Genomic DNA, 22990 nt, shown 5'->3' on the forward strand with positions numbered 1-22990 from the left:
TACCTTTGCGCATTATTCAGTGGGTATACGGACATTCTGGAACTTTTCTCGTGGGTATACGGCGTATACCTGCGTATCACGCAGATTACACCACTGCCTCATCCACCCATCCATCCATTTATCATCTATCCATCCGTCCATCTAGACCAGTCTCCCTGTTTGACCGTGTGCCTTTATTCTGAAGGTCTTCGCGGTAACTCTGGGTTTCTGGTGTTTCCCGCCACCTTGACAGTTCTCCATGTTTCAATGTCAGCTCGTGCTGAGTGTCTTCATGTTCCTCCTGCGGAGCTTCTCTCAACATCCGCCTCTTTTCTCCACCGGCTGCTCCCGCTGACATGTGGCGGAGGTTCCGCACGGCCCGGAGGCCACTGAGCTCTGCAGCCGGGAGACCTCCACCCGCACCGGGGGGAGCGCTGAGCTCTGCAGCCAGGAGACCTCCACCCGCACCGGGGAGCTGCCGGGGGCTGAGCACCGGGACCCCCCTCCGGAACGACTTCTTCAAAGGTGGGAGGAAATAAACCCGCTGGGATTACATGAGAAAAGAGTCCAAAAGCTCAAACTGGTATTACACCAACATTAGTAAGTTATTATGTGGTAGATGATGGAACCTACATAAAACCAGTTTAAATTCATTAATGTTCACAGGTTTAGTTTAGTTAGTTTGTTTTGACAGGAGACAGAACAAAAAAGCTTTTTAAAAGTGGTGAAACAACAAAAAGAACCAGCAACTGGAAGAGAAAGGTCAGAGGTCAAACTGCTAGAGATGGAAAACATCAAATTCACAACAAGGTTTGAAAAAAAGTCAGTTTTGAAATGGAGACAGGGCTCGAAACCATTTCATGTTTGATGTTCTTTTTAACATTATTGTTCCTTTTCAATGATGGACGTTATAAAAAGTGATTTTCTGTGTTGTTATGGAAACAGTTCTGTTTATTAATCCAGTGGAAATGTGTGAAATGTACCTGTTAGTAGTGAGTGCAGGTCTGACAGACGTTTAAAACTTCTTGGTTTGAATGTGTGGCGAGGCTGTGAAGCGTCACTGACTCTGGTTAGTGTTTGGGTTGCTGGTTCGATTCCCGTCTCGTCCTGTGTGTGAAGTGTTTTGACACGGTCTTGTCTTCTGTCCTCCCTGTTGTTCCAGACCTGGAGCTCCAGCTGGAGGCCATGAGGAGGAAGGCCCTGGACGCTCTGCCGGGCAGCGACTGGAACCCGCTGCCCGTCAACGCCACGCTGCCCCCGGAGAACACGGACGTCATGGTGGTGGGGGGCGGCGTGTTGGGCTGGTCCATCGCCTACTGGCTGAAGCAGAAGAGCAAGGTCCGAGTCCTGGTGGTGGAGCGGGACCAGACGGTGAGAGAGAGAACAGCTCCTGCTCTATTAATCTGATGTGATGGAGGAGAGTGAAATGTGCACCAACGGGTGGTAATCTGGGATTACAGGACCTGAATTCAAACTTCTCCATGAAGCCCAATATTTGATCTTTACAGAGACGACCAAACAAACTGTCCAGTGGTAGAAAGGTCGTTTCTGTGTCTCAAGTATCATGTACTTTGAATAAAAATGTAGGAATTTGTGTTATTTCCAGTTCATCTGGTATTTGTTAAACATCAAAAACATCATATCACATCGTCTTATGTCTGAAAATGTTTTTATATGTGAAGAAAAAACTCCCAATAAGCCTGTAACACGGTGGTTTATAAACCAGTCAAACGGTAGTTTGTATTAATAGAACGAACCATTTGGAACAAGAACTCTTATGATGATGTTTCTGTCGTCACTTCACTCCTCAGTTTAAAGATTCAGGTCCCGTTACCACGACAACGTTTCAAGTGACAACGCATCATTTTTGTATTTTCGTTTCAGAAATGTTTTGCCTTTACACGGCAAAGTTTTGAAATGGATGTCCGTTTACACAGCAACAGCAGAAAAACCATGTAGTTTTCATGTTGGGCCACTAGTAGGTGCTGTTGTTTGTGTTTGTAATGAAACCACACACACACACACACACACACACACACACACACACACAGAGCGGAGAACAATCAGCTCTAAACATGAACACTGGGAGAACGTGGACATTCTAGTGGACAGAACACCAAGGTGGGTTGTTATTACGGTGACTGTCAAAATAAAACCACCAAGTCGGATCGTTATTGCGGTGACTGTCAAAATAAAACCACCAAGTCGGATCGTTATTGCGGTGACTGTCAAAATAAAACTGTCCAGTAGAAAATGGACTGAGACTCATGACACCATAGAGGAAACTGTTCTGATGGTCTCTACTGAGCATGTGCAGAACATGCACAGTGATTAGCACACTCGCCTCACAGCCAGAAGGTTGTGGGTTCAAACACAGGGCCTTTCTGTGTGGAGTTTGCACGTTCTCCCCAGGTGTGTGGTTTTCCTCTGGGGGCTCTGGTTTCCCCTAGCAAGACCCTCAGCCCCCCCCCCCCAGCTCTCCAGGACAGACTTGAAAAAGAGATTATTGATCTCAATGTGGTTCTCCTGGCTAAATGAATAAAATAAGAACTGCTAAGGTGGAACCAGGAGCAGAGACTCTGCCTCCACATGGCGCCAGAGTTGGAGCGTTTTCGAAAAGAACTTTTTCAGGGACTTGGAGCTCCGTTGTAGAAATCGTTGCCATGGAAACGGGGCCTCAGTTTGACAGGAATTAGGACTTGTAGTCCTGTACTGTTTACCCCCAGTGTGTCTGTCCCCCCCCAGTACTCCCAGGCCTCCACCGTGCTCTCAGCAGGGGGCATCCGCCAGCAGTTCTCCCTCCCTGAGAACATCCACCTCTCTCTGGCCTCTGCAGACTTCATGAGGAACATTAATGTAGGTGACGGTTCTCGTTTCTCCACCTGAGTTCTTCTCCTCCGTCTGCACAGCAGAACTTTAAATCATCAGTATCTGGATCTGGTCTGTCCCCCTTCAGGACCACCTGGGAGTGCTGGACCAGGACCCGGTGGATCTGCAGTTCAACCAGGCCGGGTATCTGTTCCTGGCCAGCGAGGCGGTGGCTCACATCATGGAGGAGAACTACAGGACCCAGAGGTCTGGTTTCATCCCTCCATCACTCCTAGATCATCCCTCCTTCACTCCTCCATCATCCAACCTAGATCATCCCTTCATCACTCTTCCATCCCTCCTAAATCATCCCTCCATCATCCCTCCTAAATCATCCCTCCATCACTCCTCCATCATCACTCCTAGATCATCCCTCCTAGATCATCCCTCCTAGATCATCCCTCCTAGATCATCCCTCCATCATCCCCCCTAAATCATCCCTCCATCACTCCTGCATCATCACTCCTCCATCACCCCTCCTAGATCATCCCTCCATCACTCTTCCATCCCCCCTAGATCATCCCTCCTAAATCATCCCTCCATCACCCCTCCTAGATCATACCTCCATCACTCTTCCATCCCCCCTAGATCATCCCTCCATCACTCCTGCATCATCCATCCTAGATCATCCCTCCATCATCCCTCCTAGATCATCCCTCCTCCATCATCCCTCCATCACTCCGAGATCATCCCTCCATCATTCAGAGGCAGAAGCTTGAAGGAAACCTCACCGTCTCCATCTGTTTGTGTTTCTTGTGATTCAGAGAAGCTGGAGCCAAAGTTTCTCTTCTTTCTGTGACGCGGCTGAAGGAGCGATTCCCCTGGATCAACACCGACGGCGTAGCTCTGGCGTCGTATGGTGAGAACAACCGCTCATCCATCAGTCCATTGATCTAAGTAGAGGAATATTCCCGCAGTAACAGAGTGTGACCACTGGAGGTCAGTGTGTGTCAGGTTAAATGCCCTGTGTGTGCAGGCCTGGAGAACGAGGGCTGGTTCGACCCCTGGACGCTGCTCAACGCCTTCAGGAGGAAGGCGCTCTCCATGGGGGTGGTGCAGTGCTTCGGCGAAGTCACAGGTTGGCTTCACACAGGTCCTCACATACACTTCACATTTAAGTTTCTGAGTGCTGAATCCTTCCTGGAAGCTCCGAATGTGACAAGTTCAGCCAATCTAACACATCTTCATCGTGAAGACAGAGAGATTTCATGAAGAGACAGATCTGGAGACAACATTCAATCTAAACCAGGAAAGAAAATATTTTTCTTTTCCTGCTGTTTTTTGAGGAAAATTTTCTTATCGACTAATCTTTGATAAATTCCTGAACTCATAATTTAAAATGTGTATTTTCTATCAGTCCTGGGTTATTTTTAAAATTCTCAAGTCTTTAAATTGTCCCTAAAACATGACATTAGATAAAAATGTGATTCTCTTCAACAGACTTTAATTATTCCACCAACGTGTTTATGACTGACCTGGGAGAGCAGCACAGTGTGAGGAGGATCAGGTCCGTTAAGGTGAGTCAACCCGGGTCAGCGAGGTCCACTTCCCCGCTGCCTGTCCTGTTTCCTGTGTCCATTTACACGTCAGCAGTGGTCGGAGCCGCTGACTCCAGTTTTCCTTGACCTTTGACCTCTTCTGAGAGACAACGTGGTCGGTTTGTAGCGTCACCAGGTAAACATCTCGCTCCCAGAGGAGCTCAGAGGTGAAACACTGCAGGTTTCCTCAGACTGAAATACAACAACCGATTGTTTACAGATTCTAAATACAACTTTTCATCTTAGATATTTTTTTCTGCACATCTTGGAATCAGGAGGCAACGAAACCCGACAAAAGACTATTCCTCCAGTTTAAAGTGGACGGAGAGTCAGAACACAAGAAATCACATAATCATCAACCAAGTTCACAAAGACGAACCGGCGTGACGATAATCAACAGCCAGCTTCTAAAAGAAATGACCTCCATGGAAGTCTTGTTAGAAAAAGCTGAGATTGTAGATGTATTATAAGATTTGTAGAAAAGGTGGACAAATTAAATTTAATTACATCTAATTTACTAAGACTGAACGATTAATTGCATTTGTGATAATATCGCGATATGATAAAACAAGATTTTCTAATCGCAAGGGCTGCGATTTGACGTCTCACGTGATCTGGTCACACGACGACTTGCACGTACAGCGTGTGTCATCTGCCCACCTTGGCCGGGATCGGGTTCTGATATCAACGTAATTCACGGATCGGAAATTTCTGATCCAACCTGCAGAGGTTCCTGATCCATGATCCTGGTCTGATCCATGATCCTGGTCTGCTTCATGGTGCTGAAATGATCCCCAGTGTTTCCCTGCTGCTGCTCTGCTCGCTGGCTGCAAACTGTGGACTGGATTTCCTGAAGGGAGGCGGGTCTCAATGAGACCAGGAGGAATGAGGCAGGAAATCCAGTCCACAGTTTGCAGCCAGCGAGCAGGCTAGGGAAGTAGCACTGTGCTATCCAACTTTTCATGGCAACATGTTGCTGTTTGGAGGGATTTTACACTCAAAGCAACACAGCAACGTGGGTGTTAGCAAAGCAACGCAGCAACGTAGATGTTAGCAAAGCAACGCAGCAACGTGGATGTTAGCAAAGCAACGCAGCAACGTGGGTGTTAGCAAAGCAACGCAGCAACGTGGATAGTAGCAAAGCAGTTGTACAGCGAGGCGGTCGCTTTGTCAACAGACGTCAGCGTTTTCAAACTCCAGCTCTCAGAGGAGAACAGCACTGACCGCGGCATCAGAACAATGAGCAGCAGCTCCTCCAGGCTGTCAGCAGGCGATTCACACCTCCGTGAAGCTGCGTCCTCCTCCACGCTAAACTCTCTGAAAATAGTCTCAATGGTTGGAGCTGCGTTAGAGCTGGAAACAATGTGTTGCTGCTGCCTTGCTCAAGAGTTTCTCCAGGGATTAATAAAGTCATTCTGAGGTTCTAAAGATAGAACTAGTTTATTATGAGATGATGACGTCACGCAGACCCCCACATTGTCCACATGGAACTAAAATACTTTGTACTGCTTCCTTTTCTGACCTGATACTAACCTCAAGTTGTCTTTAGAGAGAATACATGTATACATTAGTACATTTCATACTTTACTGTAGAGAGGAGTTTATTACAGCCTCATATAAAGTCATCATGATAATAATAATAATATTAAAGCAAACAGCTCTGCTATCAGAATAGTATCGGCAGATATACAAATTTAAGTATCGGGATCAGATGGGAAGTGAAAAAACGTGTATCGGTGCTTCCCTACTGCAGTGCAGATGAGCAAACTGCTCTAAATCCTTCATGTCCAGCGCAGCATTAGTATAGTGACCCAGCCTGGTTTAGGGCTTTGATCAGCACAATGGACCAGCGGCTGGCTTGTTGTGGTGAACGCTTACAATACTGCAAGTCACAGTACTTAGTAAGTTTACTACTGTAATTGAAGTAGAAGATAAATAAACTGTCTTTCATATTAATACATGCTTCATTTGACTTTATCTTAACATAAGCCTCGCCTATAAGAAAGAACAATCTATGTATAATAAATCTGTTGAAGATACTGTTTATTATAATATACATTGATTTATTGCTTGTTTGTTGAAAAATACATGAGAAGAGAAGCTTGAAAAAATAATCGCATATTAAATCACAAAATTGAGGGGAAAAATCGCAATTAGATTATTTTCCAAAACCGTTCAGCCCTATAATTTACTAACAAGTTCATATTTCCTTTCTATGTTAATTTGTGGATTATGTGTCTTATAATAATCCCGAACATAGAGACAAAACCTTATTGATCACACAGGATGTAATATGATGTCTTTGTATTGTCAATGTTTGTGTTGGATCAAATGTGCAAATATAATTAATATTTAAAATCATAGAACCAAGAAAATGTCGCTTAACAATTCAGGATTTATCAAACTGATGAGTTTTGGGTTTTTAAAGTCTGATTCAGTCTAATAAAACTGAATATTTCTTCACATTCTGAACATTTTTGCAGAAGAAGAACATCTAATCTGCATTTAAAAAGTTTTGGATGAAAATCCAGAAAGCGTTAAAAGTGAACGTGTTGCAGGTGGAGGCTGACTGGAGTCATTTCTGGAAACCATTTCTTGTTGACGTGTTGACGAATAAGAACATGCAGCAGCATTCAGCAACATGCAGCAGCAACATAAAGCAGCAGCAGCAACATGAAGCAGCATTCAGCAACATGCAGCAGCAGCAGCGTGCAGCAACATGAAGCAGCAGCAGCAACATGCAGCAGCAGCAGCATTCAACAACATGCAGCAGCAGCAACATGCAGCTGCAGCATGCAGCAGCAGCATTCAGCAACATGCAGCAGCAGCAACATGCAGCAGCAACATGCAGCTGCAGCATGCAGCAGCAGCATTCAGCAACATGCAGCAGCAGCAACATGCAGCAGCAGCAGCAGCAACATGCAGCAGCAGCAACATGCAGCAGCAGCAGCAGCAACATGCAGCAGCAGCAACATGAAGCAGCAGCAGCACTGTGCTTTAGCTGCTGACAGCAGCAGTGGTTTTCTGATTTGTGCAGGTCCAGATGCCGAGCAGCCTGGAGTACCAGCCCGTGGAATGCACCCTGGTGGTCAATGCAGCCGGAGCCTTTTCTGCTAAGCTCCCAGAGATGCTGGGTGTTGGCTTCGGCATGGAGGGAGTTCCCCTCCCGGTGGAGCCTCGGAAAAGGTGAGACTCCCCACAAGGTGGGGCGCCGGGCCTCCTGCAGCCTCATTCTGGATCCTGAGTTTCATTCAGGCCATGAAGTCCCAGTTCGCTCATTAAAACAGCCGTCAGTGGAAGAGTTGCGTCATCTCATGGACATGACGTCCTCCAGGACAACACAGGTTTGCTTTGCTTTGGTTTGTCAGCTTGTTTTTAAACTGTTTTCCAGGTTTGTGTATGTGGTCCGCTGTCCCGACGGTCCGGGTCTCGACACGCCGTTCGTGATCGATTACTCGGGAGTTTACTTCCGGAGAGAAGGATTGGGAGGAAACTACATCGCAGGAGCTTCGCCTGACGAGGTTTCCGACTGCGTCTCGATTCGTTTCCCAAACCGAGCCCGCGCTGAACCTTCTTCTTCTTGGTCCTCAGGCGGGGGAGCCAGACGTCAGTAACCTGGAGGTGGATCACCAGTTCTTTGAGGACAAGATCTGGCCCAGCTTAGCTGCTCGAGTTCCGGCCTTCGAGAAACTGAAGGTAACGTTGAGATACTCGGAGTCAGTCTCCAGATAAGAGCCAAACAAAAATGTAAATACGAAGCATTTTTACTTGAAACATTCTTGTGTAAACGGGACTGAATTATAGCTTTTAAATGGGCGGGTCACTGACTGGCCTGATATAAAAGATTGTCTCCACATAACTGAGTGTTACTTTTTAAAGAAGTAATGAGCTGTTTACAACAAGCAAGCCAAAACCCAGTTATTAAATAAATTGAAAGCGTGAATGAACGTTTGTATACTGCAACCTGCACTGGACAATAATGATAATAATAATGGTAATAATGCATTTTATTGGTATTGCACTTGACATTTGTGAATCTCAAAGTGCTAAAAACAATAATAAAGGCTAAAAGCAGCCATTTAAAACATTTCAGAAAACAGCAGTAAAATCAATAAGAACACTTAAAGAACAGCCATGAAAATCAGTGAGCTGCAAAACAGGTGAAACCCCCCCCCCCCCCCCCCCCCCCCCCCCCCCCCCCGGCGGGGGCAGCGGAGCCGTGTGAGGAGGGAGCGAGTTGTAGTGGGAGGAGTCAGTAGTTCCTACAGGTAAAGGCGTGTGTGGCCATGAAAACATTGTAGGTGAGGAGGCAGAAGTGTGTGACGTTGTGATATTTTAAAACTGAGTGTAGCATCGTGATCATTTCTCAAGAGAGTCACTACGTCATTTCATTTTTGATTGAGAATTATTCTGCAAAAGTGCCTGCTGGAGTATTTTTTTCAATGAAAATCTAAATATTTGTGACTAAGATTAAAGCACCTAAAGGGAAAAAAAGACTTCAAACGTTTCCAAAAATGAATGGACACGTTTAGGATCGAAACACATTCTGAATGTTGTTGTTTGTTGTTTATGTTTTTTTATTTAAAGGGTTTAAAATAATAGTCACAGTGTGAAGAAAAAGCAGTCATGATGTCAGTTAAAAGAAACCAGAGAAACATTTTAGGGAATTAAAAAGGATCCCCGGGTTCAGTGAGCCTGTTCTTCATCACATCTACTTCTTTGGGAACCTTTTACATTTCAGCCTCAGACCAAATCAAACGAAGTTCTGGATTGAACACAGATGGGGTGCTTTGGTTACTCAGTGCTGCCTCCCACTGGGCATAAACGGCATTACAGAAATCTTCCTGTAACGGTCCTCCATTAAAGATCTCCGGTTCTTACATGTTCTCCTTGTCGTGTTCAGGTGACCAGCGCCTGGGCCGGTTTCTACGACTACAACACCTTCGACCAGAATGGCATCGTGGGTCTGCACCCGCTGATCGCCAACATGTACTTCGCCACCGGCTTCAGCGGCCACGGGCTGCAGCACTCGCCGGCGGTGGGCCGCGGCGTGGCCGAGCTCATCTTGGACGGCGGCTTCCAGACGCTCAACCTGAACGGGTTCGGCTTCAAACGCATCGAGCAGCAGAAGCCCATGATAGAGAAGAACATCGTGTAGAGCGTCTGGACGCCGCCACAGGGTCGGCGTGGCGGTCCGGTCTGGACGGTGACCGCGTGAGGAGAAGCAGGTTCTAGACTCTCAGACAGACCGGAGCAGGTCCGCAGCAGTCGTGTCACCCACCGGGGGTCAAACTCGTCACAACACAGGATAGTTTGGAATCGTCATCATGATCGTTCTCAGTGACACTGGCGGCGGCGGTGGAAATGTTCGTCATCACTACGAGGAAATGGAGCAAAGCGACCAAATCAGCAGGAAGGGACCGAGTCGCTTTCCTCCCTTGAAAAGAAGAAATGGTTCAAATCAAAGTGGTGAAGAAAAAAATGTTTTAGCATTTTTTTTAACAGATTAGTGGAATTCAGAATCACTTCAAGGTTCAATCGAGGGAGTAAAACTGTAGAAAATACTTGAGTTACGTTTTGTCATGTTTTGTGGAACTGAAGGCGCTCTACGTCCGTTAGGAGGAAGTTCAGTGTTGTAAAAGACGAGCCGCTCCAACCGCCGAGCCAAAGCAACTTAAACCTCAGGGATTATTTCAGTCACGTCACAAAATACTGTGAAAAGAGGAAACACGTCAAAATAAACCACAACTTTGACTCGACTCTCGTTTTTTATGGTTTTTGTTCACACGTTTTAACAAACTGCTACTGAAGGATCAAATGAGGAACGAACCGACCGACCTGATCCACTGAACCAAAGTGTGACGGAACCACTTCCTAAAGCCGGGGACTCAAACCGAGGTCCCTTCCAGCCTGCACCTCTTCTGGCTCACATGATGTAAAACATGAATTCATACAATTTGATGTGCAAAACTGCAGTTTGGTTACTTTTTTTTCTTTTCCCATGATTAAAAGAATCATCGTCATAAACTAATATCAATAATGCTGAGGAGCACCTGAGCATTAATGTGTCGGGAGGTTCATTGAATTGTTTGAAGAATCAGAAACAATCTGCTCTTTGTACGATCACACTGATTTGTGGGTGTTTTATAGGAGTTGTGCAGCAGATGGAGCCGTTAATCCGTTTGCTCTAATCCACATTTACAGGTTTTAGGCAGAAAATGGTCATTTTGAATTCAGTACAAACACTTTTATGTAGCGACACCGTACCCCGGCGGCCGGCAGCCCCAGGCCCCGACCCAAGCCGCCAAGCAGAGACTGGCCGGAGCAGGGCCGGGCCGGGCCGGGCCGGGCCGAGCCTTTTTTTGTCAATTACATACCGAGTTCTGTTCCAACTTTGACTTTTTAGGCCACAAGAAGCTCTACAGCACCTCAACGAGCACCAGAATGAATAAGTCTCCCAGCAGTCGTAGAAAAAGTCAGCTTCAGCTAACGCAGCACTTTAGCCCTCAAGAGACGGACGCTAGCAAGAAGGCTACTCCATGTGCCGCTGCGGCTGCAGCTAGCGCGGAGCCGCTAACACTGGATATGCTCATCGAGCTGGAGAAACTGTGCAAAGACGTAACAAGTGAGCTCACCGCTTCCCTGAACACGCCCTGGCTCCAATCCAAGCCTCACTCCAAACGATTACCGAGACAGTAACTCCACCCACTGTCCCCACCTCCACCCTGGAGACGGCTCTCGCTACTCACTCGGAGGGAATCACCACTTTGGAGAAGGACGTAGCCGCGCTGAAGTCGCAGCTGGAGACCGCCACCCAGGTGAAGGAGAAACTTCAGCTGGCTGTGGAGGACCTGAGCTCACGCTCCAAAGAAAGAACCTCCGGGTGATCGGTGTCCTGGAGGGAGCGGAGGGGAGCGACGCCCGGCTCTTCATGGCCACCATGTTTAAACAAGTGGCCGGGGAGGCTCTGCAGGACTTGGACCTGGAGCTGGAACCCGCACACCGCAGTCTGGCCCCAAAGCCGCCCCAAGCATCCCGACCCTTCATCGTCCGTTTTCACAAGTACATCCACGAGGAGCGGGTGTTGAATGGAGACGTCTCGTACCAGGACCATACCATCAGAATCTTTGAGGATTTCAGCCACGCAATTGCAAAGAAGCTTCAACAAGGTGAACTCCTTGCTGTTTAAGGATGGAGTACGCTTCGTTGTGATTTATCCGGCCTGCTTGCGGGTCACCATGGATGGACAGACACACAGATTGGACTCTGCTGAAGAGGCAGAGCAGGTCAATCGGGACCACAGCCATCAGTGAACAATGTGGATTCAGGTTCAAGTCCTCCTCAGACCAGTGTGTGTGTGGTTTTCTGTTTTCTCTTCTTCAGATGTCTTTCTCTGCGATAACTGAATGGACACTATACATCGTTCTGGTCGCTCTGCGGAGCATTCAGTTGCTCTTTCTTTGTCTTTTACAAGGCGCACGGCCGATTTTGTTTCTTGGTGTGTAAGAACTGTTAATTATTTCAGGGAAGCTCCAGCTTGGTATTTTGTCCTGCCAGCTCATCTTTTTTTTTCTCCCTCTCTCTCTCTCTCTCTCTCTCTCTCTCTCTCTCTCTCTCTCTCTCTCATTCTCTCTTTTTAGATGAGTTCAGGACAAGTGTGTAAGTTCATGTTTCTCTGATGTGAAGTTCGGACATCAGTTCTAGTTCATATATGTGGGGATTTGTTTTTCTTGTCTTTTTTTTGTTTACTTTTTGTTGTTTCTGTTTTTTTCTATGATGTAACAACCTATCTACTCTATCACAGTGTTGATGGTATTCTATCCTTGCTCTATATTGCACATTTCATTGGGATGATGCTTTACTTCATCCTGTCAAAGACAAACAATCATAAGAGAAATGAGAGATTGTAATCAGATGGAAGGGCTGGGTTCCATTAGGTTTACAAACTGGAATGTGAGAGGACTTGGCGGATCTATTAAAAGAGCAAGAGTTTTTTCACACCTTAAACACCAAAAATCAGAACTAGCGTTCCTTCAGGAAACCCACATGTGTGTATGTGACCCCAGCAGGCTGCAGAAGCCTTGGGTTGGACAGGAGTTTCATTCAAGCTTTAACAGTCGCTCAAGAGGCACAGCAATTTTAATACATAAGACTCCAGTTCTCACCTGAACAAATTTGATCTGGCCCAAATGGACGTTATATTATTGTGGTAGGCAAGCTGCTCCAGACTCCAGCCATTCTGACCTCAGTCTACGCTCCCAACCGGGACTGTCCTGTCCCCCCTGTCCCTCTTGGGAAGAACCAACTCAGTTAAAATGAATGTTGTTCCCAGAATTCTATTCCTTTTTCAATGTTTGCTGATATTTCTCCCGAAATCATTTTTCAAAAAACTTGATCGGAACATTTCAGCCTTTATTTGTTCAGGTAAGACTCCACGGGCAAAGTACTCTGTCCTCCACAGAGCTAAAAAAGATGGAGGCCTTGCACTACCAAAGTTGTCGCTATATTATTGGACAGCTAATATCTAAAAAGTCCACATGTGGTATAACTCCCCTAAAATAGACGGGTGTCAGATGGAGGCTCGTTCATGAGGCTGTTTCTCTAACAACTAGGATCCTTTAAACTCACATCCTACCAACTCCACCTCCAATCCCACTGTAATGTCCACAGTAAAGATCTGGAGATGTTCAGACACCATTTTAATATTGTTTCTGCTTCCCTACTAATCTGTGAGAACCATTTATTTCCGCCGTCAACTCTTGACTCAGTTTTCTCTTAGTGGAGGGATAAAGGCTTGGTTGATTTTAAACTCTTTCTTGATCACATTTATTTCTTAAAGCCAAATTTGATCTTCCACAATCTCACTGATTTAGATATTTTCAGGTTCCCAGTTCTGCTCACCATAATTTTCCCCACTTTCCCCACGAACCACCAGACTCCCTCCCAGATACGATCCTCTCTCACCCTGCAGGATCCTCTCAGCAGGGGTCTGGAGGACCGAACCACCATCTCCTCTAGCAGTTAGAAATACTTGTGAATCAGAACTCAGCGTTCCTTTGTCAGCCGACTGGTGGCAGGAGGACCTGGAGAGAGTCCACACAACCTCTCCTGCTCTAGTCTGACACTAATACAGTTTAAAGTTCTACACAGGACACACTTTACTGACATTAGACTAAATAAAGTATTTTACAGCAGTGGTTCGTGGGACAGGTGCTCTCGCTCACACGTTCTCCGGTCCAGAGCCGGGCCCATTCCGGGCCTGGTTCTATGACCCATCATCCAGAGCCCTCGGTCTGTCCGTGGTTCCCCACCCTGTAATCTCTGTTTTTGGTGGAGCTGTAAACTTGACCTGTTTCTCTGTAAGGGAGAGAAATGTGATTACTTGTTCCTCGCTTGTGGCTCCAGACGGATCCTCCTGACCTGGAAGATCAGAAACCTCCAGCTTCCATTTCTTGGTTGAAAGACCTGACGTCCTTCATTTACTTAGAAGAAATTAAGTTCAGTATGAGAGGTTGTCTCGACAATTTTAATTTCTGTCCTGAGTCAATGCTCGGCCATCTGAGGAAGAGTGATTCTATAGTTGGCAGGTTGATAGAGCAGGATGTTACTAGGTTATGTTAGGAGTTTGTTCAAGGAGACACCAAATCAGAGACTGAAGCAAATTAAAATGCAAAAATGAGAGTTTAATGTTCCCACAAAAAGGTAAACAGGGAGCAGGTCGGCCAAAAACAGGAATCCACAAGATTAACTCAGCGAGGCAGCGAGGAATCCCAACGACCACGGCACAGTGGGATTATCTGGCAGAGCAGTGGAGTGAAGACCTTTATAGAGAGGAAGATGAGCTGGGTGGAGGCAGGAGTGCCTCGTCTGCTGCTGGAGAAACCAACCACACCCCCAACCACACCTCCCTGCTGGAGAGGAGAGCAGAGAGAGAGCAGAGAGGAGAGCAGAGAAGAGAGCAGAGAGGAGAGCAGAGAGGAGAGCAGAGAGGGGAGCAGAGAGAGAGCAGAGAGGGGAGCAGAGAGAGGAGCAGAGAGGAGAGCAGAGAGAGAGCAGAGGAGAGGAGAGCAGAGAGGACAGGAGAGAGGAGAGCAGAGAGGGGAGCAGAGAGAGAGCAGAGAGGGGAGCAGAGAGAGGAGCAGAGAGGAGAGCAGAGAGAGAGCAGAGGAGAGGAGAGCAGAGAGGACAGGAGAGAGGAGAGCAGAGAGGGGAGCAGAGAGAGAGCAGAGAGGGGAGCAGAGAGAGGAGCAGAGAGGGGAGCAGAGAGAGGAGCAGAGAGGAGAGCAGAGAGGGGAGCAGAGAGAGAGCAGAGAGGGGAGCAGAGAGAGGAGCAGAGAGGAGAGCAGAGAGGGGAGCAGAGAGGAGAGCAGAGAAGAGAGCAGAGAGGAGAGCAGAGAGGAGAGCAGAGAGGAGAGCAGAGAGGAGAGCAGAGAGGAGAGCAGAGAGGGGAGCAGAGAGGGGAGGAGAAAAAAGGAAGAACAGCAAAAGAAAAACCCCGACAACAAAATGAAACAGAATCATCATATAGACCATCATGTATAAAATAACACTGTAGTATTTTTTTATACTTATTTTTACATATTATTAAGATAATTTATGTATTTTCATTTCCATTATTTTTCACATCATTTAGTTTACTGATTTGTCTGATATAGTTTAGTTTCAGTTTCTTTCTATTTTCAGTTTTAAAATTTTTGTTGCTTTCATGGATTTCTTTATTTGTGTGTGTGTGTGTGTGTGTTGGTGAGTGTGTGTGTGTTGGTGAGTGTGTGTGTGTGTGTGTGTGTGTGTGTGTGTGTGTGTGTGTGTGTGTGTGTGTGTGTGTGTGTGTGTGTTTGTGTGTGTGTGTTGGTGAGTGTGTGTGTGTGTGTGTGTGTGTGTGTGTGTGTGTGTGGGGGGGGGGGGGGGGGGGGGGGTTATATGTTGTTGTGTTAAGCAAAAGAAACCCGGGTTTGATGTACCTTGAGGAGAATGTTTAAAATGCTGGAAACCCAATAAAAAAAAAATTGTGGGTGGTGCAAAGTCGGGGGAGGGTCCAGACATTAAGTAGCCTGGACCCCCCACCCCAGGCACCGCCCCACTGCTCCCTATTGGACCTGGACCTGGACCTGGACCTGGACCTGGACCTGGACCTGGACCTGGACCTGGACCTGGACCTGGACCTGGACCTGGACCTGGACCTGGAGCAGCGCTTCAGAGAAGTTGTATTTCCGCTGTTTCAACATAGTGGAAGACACACCCCTCGGACTATTAGATACAAAAAAGTAAAAGTATGATAACTGTAAAACATTAAAAACGTCCAGACCCTTCACGTTTCTTCTCTTTGGCTCAAATTAAGATTTGTTTATTTCCTGAGCTGAAAAGTTTCTGCTGGTCTGAAAAGATTCTCTGTGGTTTTATCTGGTCGTTGAGCAGGAGTCTGAGAATGTCTCAAGCATAAACAACAAAAATCATTTGGAAAAATGTTCTATGTAAGTTTTTCTTGGATAAACGTTCCATTTGTTGTTCTTTGCAGATCCGTGCAGATGTGTACTGAATCCCCTTCAGCTGGAGCGGAAAGCGTGCGAGCCGGTCGCAGCAGGCCGTAAAGATGTTTGCAGGGTCTCTGCAGCTGAATGGATGCAGCAGGAACACCGTCTGCATCCTCCACCGTCTGCATCCTCCACCGTCTGCATCCTCCACCGTCTGCATCCTCCACCGTCTGCATCCTCCACCGACTCCTCCTCCACCGTCTCCTCCTCCACCCTCTCCTCCTCCACCCTCTCCTCCACCGTCTCCTCCTCCACCGTCTCCTCCTCCACCCTCTCCTCCTCCACCCTCTCCTCCACCGTCTCCTCCTCCACCGTCTCCTCCACCTCTCTTCACTCCAGATCCTGATTCCTGATGGGAATCTGCTCCACCGACACCAGAAGAGTGGAGCAGCCAGCAGAGTGAGGCGGAGGCACTCGGTCCCCACAGCTCTTCATTTTCATGCAAATGTGAGGCAGCTTTGCAGGTTGGGAGACATGGGGGTGGGGGTGGGGGTGGGGGGGGTGGGGTGGGGGGGTGGGGATTCTTTGTGAGGTCCGACATAAACTCCAAAAGTTCTGAGTGCTGGAAGCTCAAACAGTATGAGGGCTCCATCAGCTTCAATAGATGCTCCTTGTGTCTGGGCCTTCACCCCGCCCGGACCTGGTCCCCCCCCCCCCCCCCCAAAGCCTCTGGCTGTATGGGACTGATGAGGTCAGTGGCCCCTCGCCCGCCGGGGGCGCTGGCTGTATGAAGCCAGTGTACACGGTGGCATGTGGCTGGGATTAGGAAATTTCACTGTGGATTAAAATCTTTCCAACGCCTCCATGGCCACGGGCGAGTGTGAGGTTTCCTCCTGCGGAGATCCAGTGAGATCCAGTGAGCACTCCGGGCCCATGGTCTCGCTGAGCAGGTACGTTCACGTTCAACTTTTCTGTTTTATCAGCGTCAACGTTGCATTATTAGAGCCACAGTGCAGACGAGTGTGTGTACGGCTCACAGTGTTTCCACTGAGATTACGGTTGCTTCAAGGCACAAAGTTAAACTTTAGCTCAGTGTTTGGCAGCAAACCTCAACTGTTTGTTTGTTTACAATGTAAAAAAAATGAATAAAATCAACTTGATCTACTAGAAAGGAATCGAGAAAAGTCTTCATAACTGTAAATCCAGCAACCGCACAGTTAGTTTATAAAGTTTGTCCAAATATTAAATAGACCAGAAACTAAACTTCACTCTAAGGTTTGGTTAACTTTATTTCAATAACTTCCACTTTACATGTTACGGGGCCACTTTGGTCCAAACAAAGAGACTTGTTGAGTCTAATAAGTGGCTGTTATGTAAGACAGAGGACCACGTGGTGCAGCTGCTCAGCAGAGAAACTCCAACTTCATCAGAACAAACTGCTAATTCTCCATGTTCGTCTCATTTCTTCATTAATTCACTGCACTTCCCACAGCGTAGTGTCACACTGAAGAGTGCTTCAGTCAGCTGATCCTTTTGAACTGAGAGAATTAGATTTTCAGGCTGTTCAGATCTTTGGTTTGTAATGAGCAAGTAAATCTACTTTATTGCTCAAGAACAACGAGGACAACTATTCTCTGACACAAGATAGGAAATGGTGCACTTTTGGGGGGATTTTCAAGTCAAATATGATCTTCTATCCAGATTACAGAGTATTTACAGCAGTGGCACAATGTTTGAGGGGCTGAGTCAGGAAAAGCTAATAGTGTCGTGTTCGGATTAAAACATCATGATGCTTTAGCTCCTGCTGAGTCGTTCACATTGATAAGAGTGGGAATAGATTCAGGATAATATTGTGGCAAATTGTGATTATACAGATGGCTGCTGGTTGAGGTAGATTTGTGGGATTATTTTGGATTTATCCTGTACTGTGCATAATCAGTATTTTAGGAAAGGAAACAGTTCAGTTTGTGTTGATTTAAATAGTTTAATCTGGAGGGAGGTGTTGGACCGAGGGACTGCAGGTCCACATGTAATAGCAAACAAAGCCTAATAATAAACTGCTTTATACAATGAGAGCGTCGAAGCAGAGGGGTATTCATAACACCCACGCTGTGAATGTTTTCTCTCATGTACGAATTAGTAGAATTAGATTTGATTACTGCTGTTTATGTATTTTAATATAATCTCTGTTTGGGTGTTATTGAACTCCAGATTACTTCTCAATGTGAGAGAAGAGCCTGTGTTGGATAAACTTGCAGGACTCATTTCCACAACTGTAGCAGCTCCATCCTCGATGCCTTAAATCACAGAGAAATAAAACCAGCATCTGTTGACTTTTTATTTTTACTTTATTTGACCTGTTTATCATCACATCTTCCCCCGTCCAGCTCAGTAGGTAGAGCATGAGACTCTCAATCTCAAGGTAGAGGGTTCATGTCCCACGCCGAGCGCCACCTTCCTGTGGGCTCTCCACCTTCCTGTGGGCTCTCCACCTTCCTGTGGGCTCTCCACCTTCCTGTGGGCTCTCCACCTTCCTGTGGGCTCTCCACCTGCAGGAAGGTTCTTAATGGTGCAATGTGATCTGGGTGACGGTGCTCAGACTGACACCCCCACCACCCGGAAACGGATAAGAGGGAGAAGATGGATGGATGATCAAATCTGCAGTGTGAATTAAACATTTAGTAAAAAATTGTGTGTGTGACGGTGAGTCCAAGGACCTTGGAAGAGTTGGTATTTCTAAAGGGGGGTTAGGAATCCCGATGCTAATGCTACTTGGCTGAGGCTCGGTAACACGACACCGTTGTGTGAAGTGAAAACGCACCGTTTTGGCATTTTCCTTTCAGAAAAGTGTTGCGTTTACACAGCAACGTTTTGAAAACGATGTCCGTTTCCTTGGAAACAGCAGAAACATTGAAGGCAATGTCGTTAGCATATTAGGCTACATGGGGCACGTGGCCAAGAGCAGCGTTTCCGCCGTCTACAAGGAGACGAGCAAAGTCCAGTTCTCACCCGTCTGCACGACGACGGAGTCGGATTGTTTTGGAAAATCTCCACCTAAATGGACCCAAACCACAATGGAAGTTTTGTGTTTTCACTTGAAGTCGTTGCCATGGAAACGGGGCCTCAGATTAAACAGATGCCACAACTGTAACGTTCACCCGCCAATCACTGGTACTCCTGAGATGCCGTCAGCTGTGCTGTGATTGGTCACAAGTTGAATCCAGTCAAAAGGTTTTGTTCTGCTGCAGAGCGACTCTCAGCGGTCCGGCCAAGTGTTTCACTGTTAGAGCTCCTGTACTTCACCGTTGCTGGACAGGAAACTATATGTTTTCAGAAGTTCCTCCTCGGATTAAGAAGTTCCTTGTAACGCAGTGCTGTGTTTATGTCCTCAGCTCCAGGATGTTCCAGCTCTTCCAGGGTCACATCCAGCCAGCTGGACAACGAAGTCGCAAAACCCGCTTGGTCACCAAGGACGGACACTGCAACATCGAATTCGGCAACGTCAAATACGGCAGTCACTTTGCGTACCTGCTGGACTTCTGGACCACCTTTGTGGAGATACGCTGGCGCTTCGTTCTGCTCCTGTTCGTGGCTTCCTTCACGGGCAGCTGGTTCGTTTTCAGCCTGCTGTGGTACTGGATCGCTCAGAGCAACGGGGACCTGAGCGGACAGAACCGCACAGACGGACACGTTCAGTGTATAGACAATGTCAACGGGCTCACCACGGCGTTCCTGTACTCCTTAGAGACGCAGACCACCATTGGGTACGGCGGCAGGGCGCTGACCGGACACTGTGCCGGCACGCTGGCTCTCATCATCATCCAGTCGCTAGTCGGAGTCTTCATCAACTGTTTCATGTGCGGAGTAATCCTGGCCAAAATCTCCCTACCCAAGAACAGAGCCAAAACTGTCACTTTCAGCGACACCGCGGTCATCTGCCTCCAGAAAGGAAGCCTGTGCCTCCTGATCAGAGTCGCCAACCTGCGGAAGACCTTATTGATCGGGAGCCAGATCTACGGCAAGCTGCTGAGGACAACAACCACTGCTGACGGAGAGACCGTCATCCTGGACCAGGTAGACATTGACTTCATGGTTGATGCCGGCAAGGACAACCTGTTTTTTGTTTGTCCACTGACGCTCTACCACGTGATCAACAAGTCCAGTCCGTTCTACGAGCTGTCCGCCGACACGATGCCCCATCAGGACTTTGAGCTGGTGGTGTTTCTGGACGGGACGGCCGAGTCCACCAGCTCCTCCTGCCAGGTCCGCACCTCCTACGTCCCCCAGGAGATCCAGTGGGGCTTCAGCTTTCTGCCCATCATATCCCGCACCAAGACGGGAAAGTACCACGTGGACTTCTCAAACTTCTCCAAGAGCGTGCACGTGAGCACGCCGCACTGCGCCCACTGCTTCGAGACGGACTCGGACCAGAAAAACCACAACAACCACAACCAAGACCATCACAGCAGCCGGCAGAAGAAGGGCATCGACAATCTGGGATTCCAAGTGATCGACATTCACGACTCTGTGGACGTCACCAAGATGTGAGCCGGCGCCAAAGCAATGTTGGGATTAACGCGTTACGTATGAAGTATCGTAGCACCACAACCTTTAACAGTCACAGGATAGGAACTATTTACGGTTACAAAACTAGTGTTGTCGTTGCAAATGCAAAAGTTTTTGAGGGCAGATTCCGTCTGCCTCTCATGATACTGCTCCGTGTGCTGGTAACGTTAACGTTAGCTGAAGCTCCTGTCTCAACTGTTACTTTTTAAAACCTCCTGTTTCCTGGAGGACGAGTGCCTCATTAATCCTGAACGAGCTCCGCCTCCTGACGGGAACGTCAAAAATTAAACATCCCTGTTTGGCAGCAATGCTGCAGTAACTGATTAAAGTAATGAAGTAACTAACAAAGTCTCAGTAAGCTTGCAGTTTGACGCTGTTTTGTTGATTGTTACGTGATGCTGTTCTCGAGCTGCTGTCTCGCTCCGTCCTGCTTAACTGAGCCAACTGTTAGCATTAGCCAAAGCTACTAATGTCACTAAAATCCCGTTTGATGGAAAACATCACCAGCCCTCCTGACAGCAACATGAAAGAACTGTACGCAACATTAGCATTAGCATTTAGCAACAGTTTTTGTGGTGAGCATTAACAGAGGCATTAGTCTCTGCCTTTATCTTCTTAGTTTATCTCAGATGATTGGATGGTGCTTTTTGTCATTAGTTCATAAATCAAAGCCGTCCTGACATCCAGATTATAGAGCATCTTCCTCCTATAATTTTACATTATAGAGCATTTTCCTCCACTAACATCCAGATTATAGAGCATCTTCCTCCTCTAACTTTAGATTACAGAGCATCTTCCTCCACTAACATCCAGATTATAGAGCATCTTCCTCCTCTAACTTTAGATTATAGAGCATCTTCCTCCGATTAACTGATGCAATCGTCCAGCTAACGTCTAGATTATGCAGCAGGGCTACAATAAAACGTGCAGATTATTGAAACTAATTTAGAGAAACTAATAAAAGTAATGCACAAGCCACTTTTCTGAGTAACTAGTTACTTTCTATTTTCAGTAACTAGCTTGTAACTCTGACGACTTTATAAAAGTAACTAGTAGCAGTAGCCACGTTGTGAGCATCACAGTCTGAGGTGAGATTAAATGAGGAGGTAACTGAAGAAGTGATGGAGAAACACTCGTCTTCTCTCTGCTTCTGTCAGCAAACGTCTAAACGATCAGGTTTTGCTTTGAGCAGCAGAAATGTTCAGCGCCGCTGAAGACTGGCGAGCCGGAGCCGAGCTGGAGCCAAGCTGCTCACGGTGTGGAGGAGAGATTGAAGTTATAGAAATGAAAAGGAGGTGAGACAGAGTCTGGCACAATGGATCCTTCCTAAGGCCTGAGCTGTTAGAACGCAAACTGTGCTGTAAAGGCAGCGGGAGGAAATATCAAGAAAAAGAAGTGGGACAAGCCTTTATTTCCTCATTATTCCAGATTAAACACAAACGCTGATGTTCCTCGCCACATTGACAGATCTTGTTTGAGTGGAGAGCAGAGATTTTAATTGTGGCCAGTCTACATCTTGTGGATGATGCAGACTATAACTTCTCAGGGAAAGTCTGAATAAACCTTTTTTTTTTTCTTCATGATTCACTGACTTACTGTTCATTCTTTATGTTTATGTTGCGTGTCTCTATCAGAATGTTCTACAGGAACACTGAAATATCCTCACAGTGAAATCAAATGACCACAGTAAATAAATCAGATTGATCAGCGGTTCTCAGGTTGTGGTCCAGCATCCTATCGCCTCCACCGTGTTTTGAAGGCCTCGTTTAAGCACTTTCAACACATTGGATAAAGAAACGGCTCTCAAGGTGGAACTTTTTGAAAATGCTCCAGCTCCATCGCCATGGAAACAGGTGACATTTTCTGGCAACGCTGGGACTCCGTCTCTTTCAAAGGACTTTTTATTGAAAGAATATTCTCTTCTTCTCTATTTATGGGCTCAAAAGGAATATTTCTATCAAAGAGAATAGCTGCACCCCCTAAAGTCTGAGGGGAGAAACTTCCCGGTCCGGCCCCTCCCCAATCGCCACTGGTCACAGTCACGTAAGTGAGTTTCCTGGAGAAACAGGACCCCAGCTCTGAGCTGGTTTAGGTCCAGTCTGCAGTCCAGTTGACCCTAAAAGAGCAGAATACCAGAAGAGAAACGCCTGTAGAAGCTAAGTCAGCAACATCAATAAAGCCCAGGTTAACCTGAATTTGAACCTGAACATTACCTGGTTACTTCGATTAGAACACCAGAATTAAATTAGCATCTTCTGTATTAATTAGTTACTCTTGCACCTTTATTACTTTGACAAATGTTGATCAAGACAAAATGTGAAGCACGAAACGGAACATGTGCAGCCAGATATATTATTGGAATATCAACCAGAGTAGATCACAGAAGAAGAAAAGTGGACAGCTCAGATGTCCAATTATGTCCTAACAGATTTAGTATCTGTCTCAAGTCTCTGACGTGTCAATCATGGCGGGGTGGAGGAGCTCTGTTCCAAACTCTGGATAGAGCCAGAAGCTTCACACACAGACGAGAAAAACTTTTTCTCACCATTCCAGAGAGTGATGCACAGC

General features: G+C 46.8%; 2 protein-coding genes across 2 annotated transcripts; both read left to right on the top strand.

The window, feature by feature from the left end:
* The first annotated feature begins 201 nt into the window (after positions 1–201).
* Positions 202–10424, top strand: foxred1 (FAD-dependent oxidoreductase domain containing 1). Its single transcript, XM_080483013.1, has 11 exons — positions 202–504; positions 1142–1350; positions 2725–2835; positions 2936–3054; positions 3612–3706; positions 3824–3925; positions 4288–4364; positions 7423–7571; positions 7777–7906; positions 7977–8081; positions 9289–10424. The coding sequence occupies exons 1-11, from the start codon at positions 336–338 to the stop codon at positions 9541–9543; spliced, it is 1521 nt and encodes a 506-aa protein (XP_080339139.1). The 5' UTR covers positions 202–335; the 3' UTR covers positions 9544–10424.
* Positions 10425–16767: 6343 nt separating this feature from the next.
* Positions 16768–22000, top strand: kcnj1b (potassium inwardly rectifying channel subfamily J member 1b). Its single transcript, XM_080484068.1, has 2 exons — positions 16768–16806; positions 19249–22000. Exons 1-2 carry the CDS (start codon positions 16790–16792, stop codon positions 20402–20404), a joined length of 1173 nt encoding a protein of 390 aa, XP_080340194.1. The 5' UTR covers positions 16768–16789; the 3' UTR covers positions 20405–22000.
* The last annotated feature ends 990 nt before the right edge of the window (positions 22001–22990 follow it).

This window comes from Lipophrys pholis, assembly GCF_963383615.2.
Source record: "Lipophrys pholis genome assembly, chromosome: 16".
Lineage (NCBI taxonomy): Eukaryota > Metazoa > Chordata > Actinopteri > Blenniiformes > Blenniidae > Lipophrys > Lipophrys pholis.

Excerpts from the sequence above, each read along its gene's own strand:
- foxred1 (XM_080483013.1), top strand. The coding sequence starts at position 336 with ATGTGGCGGAGGTTCCGCACGGCCCGGAGGCCACTGAGCTCTGCAGCC. Across the intron at positions 505-1,141 it reads CCGGAACGACTTCTTCAAAG|ACCTGGAGCTCCAGCTGGAG; the intron begins GTGGGAGGAAAT and ends CTGTTGTTCCAG. Across the intron at positions 8,082-9,288 it reads CGGCCTTCGAGAAACTGAAG|GTGACCAGCGCCTGGGCCGG; the intron begins GTAACGTTGAGA and ends TGTCGTGTTCAG.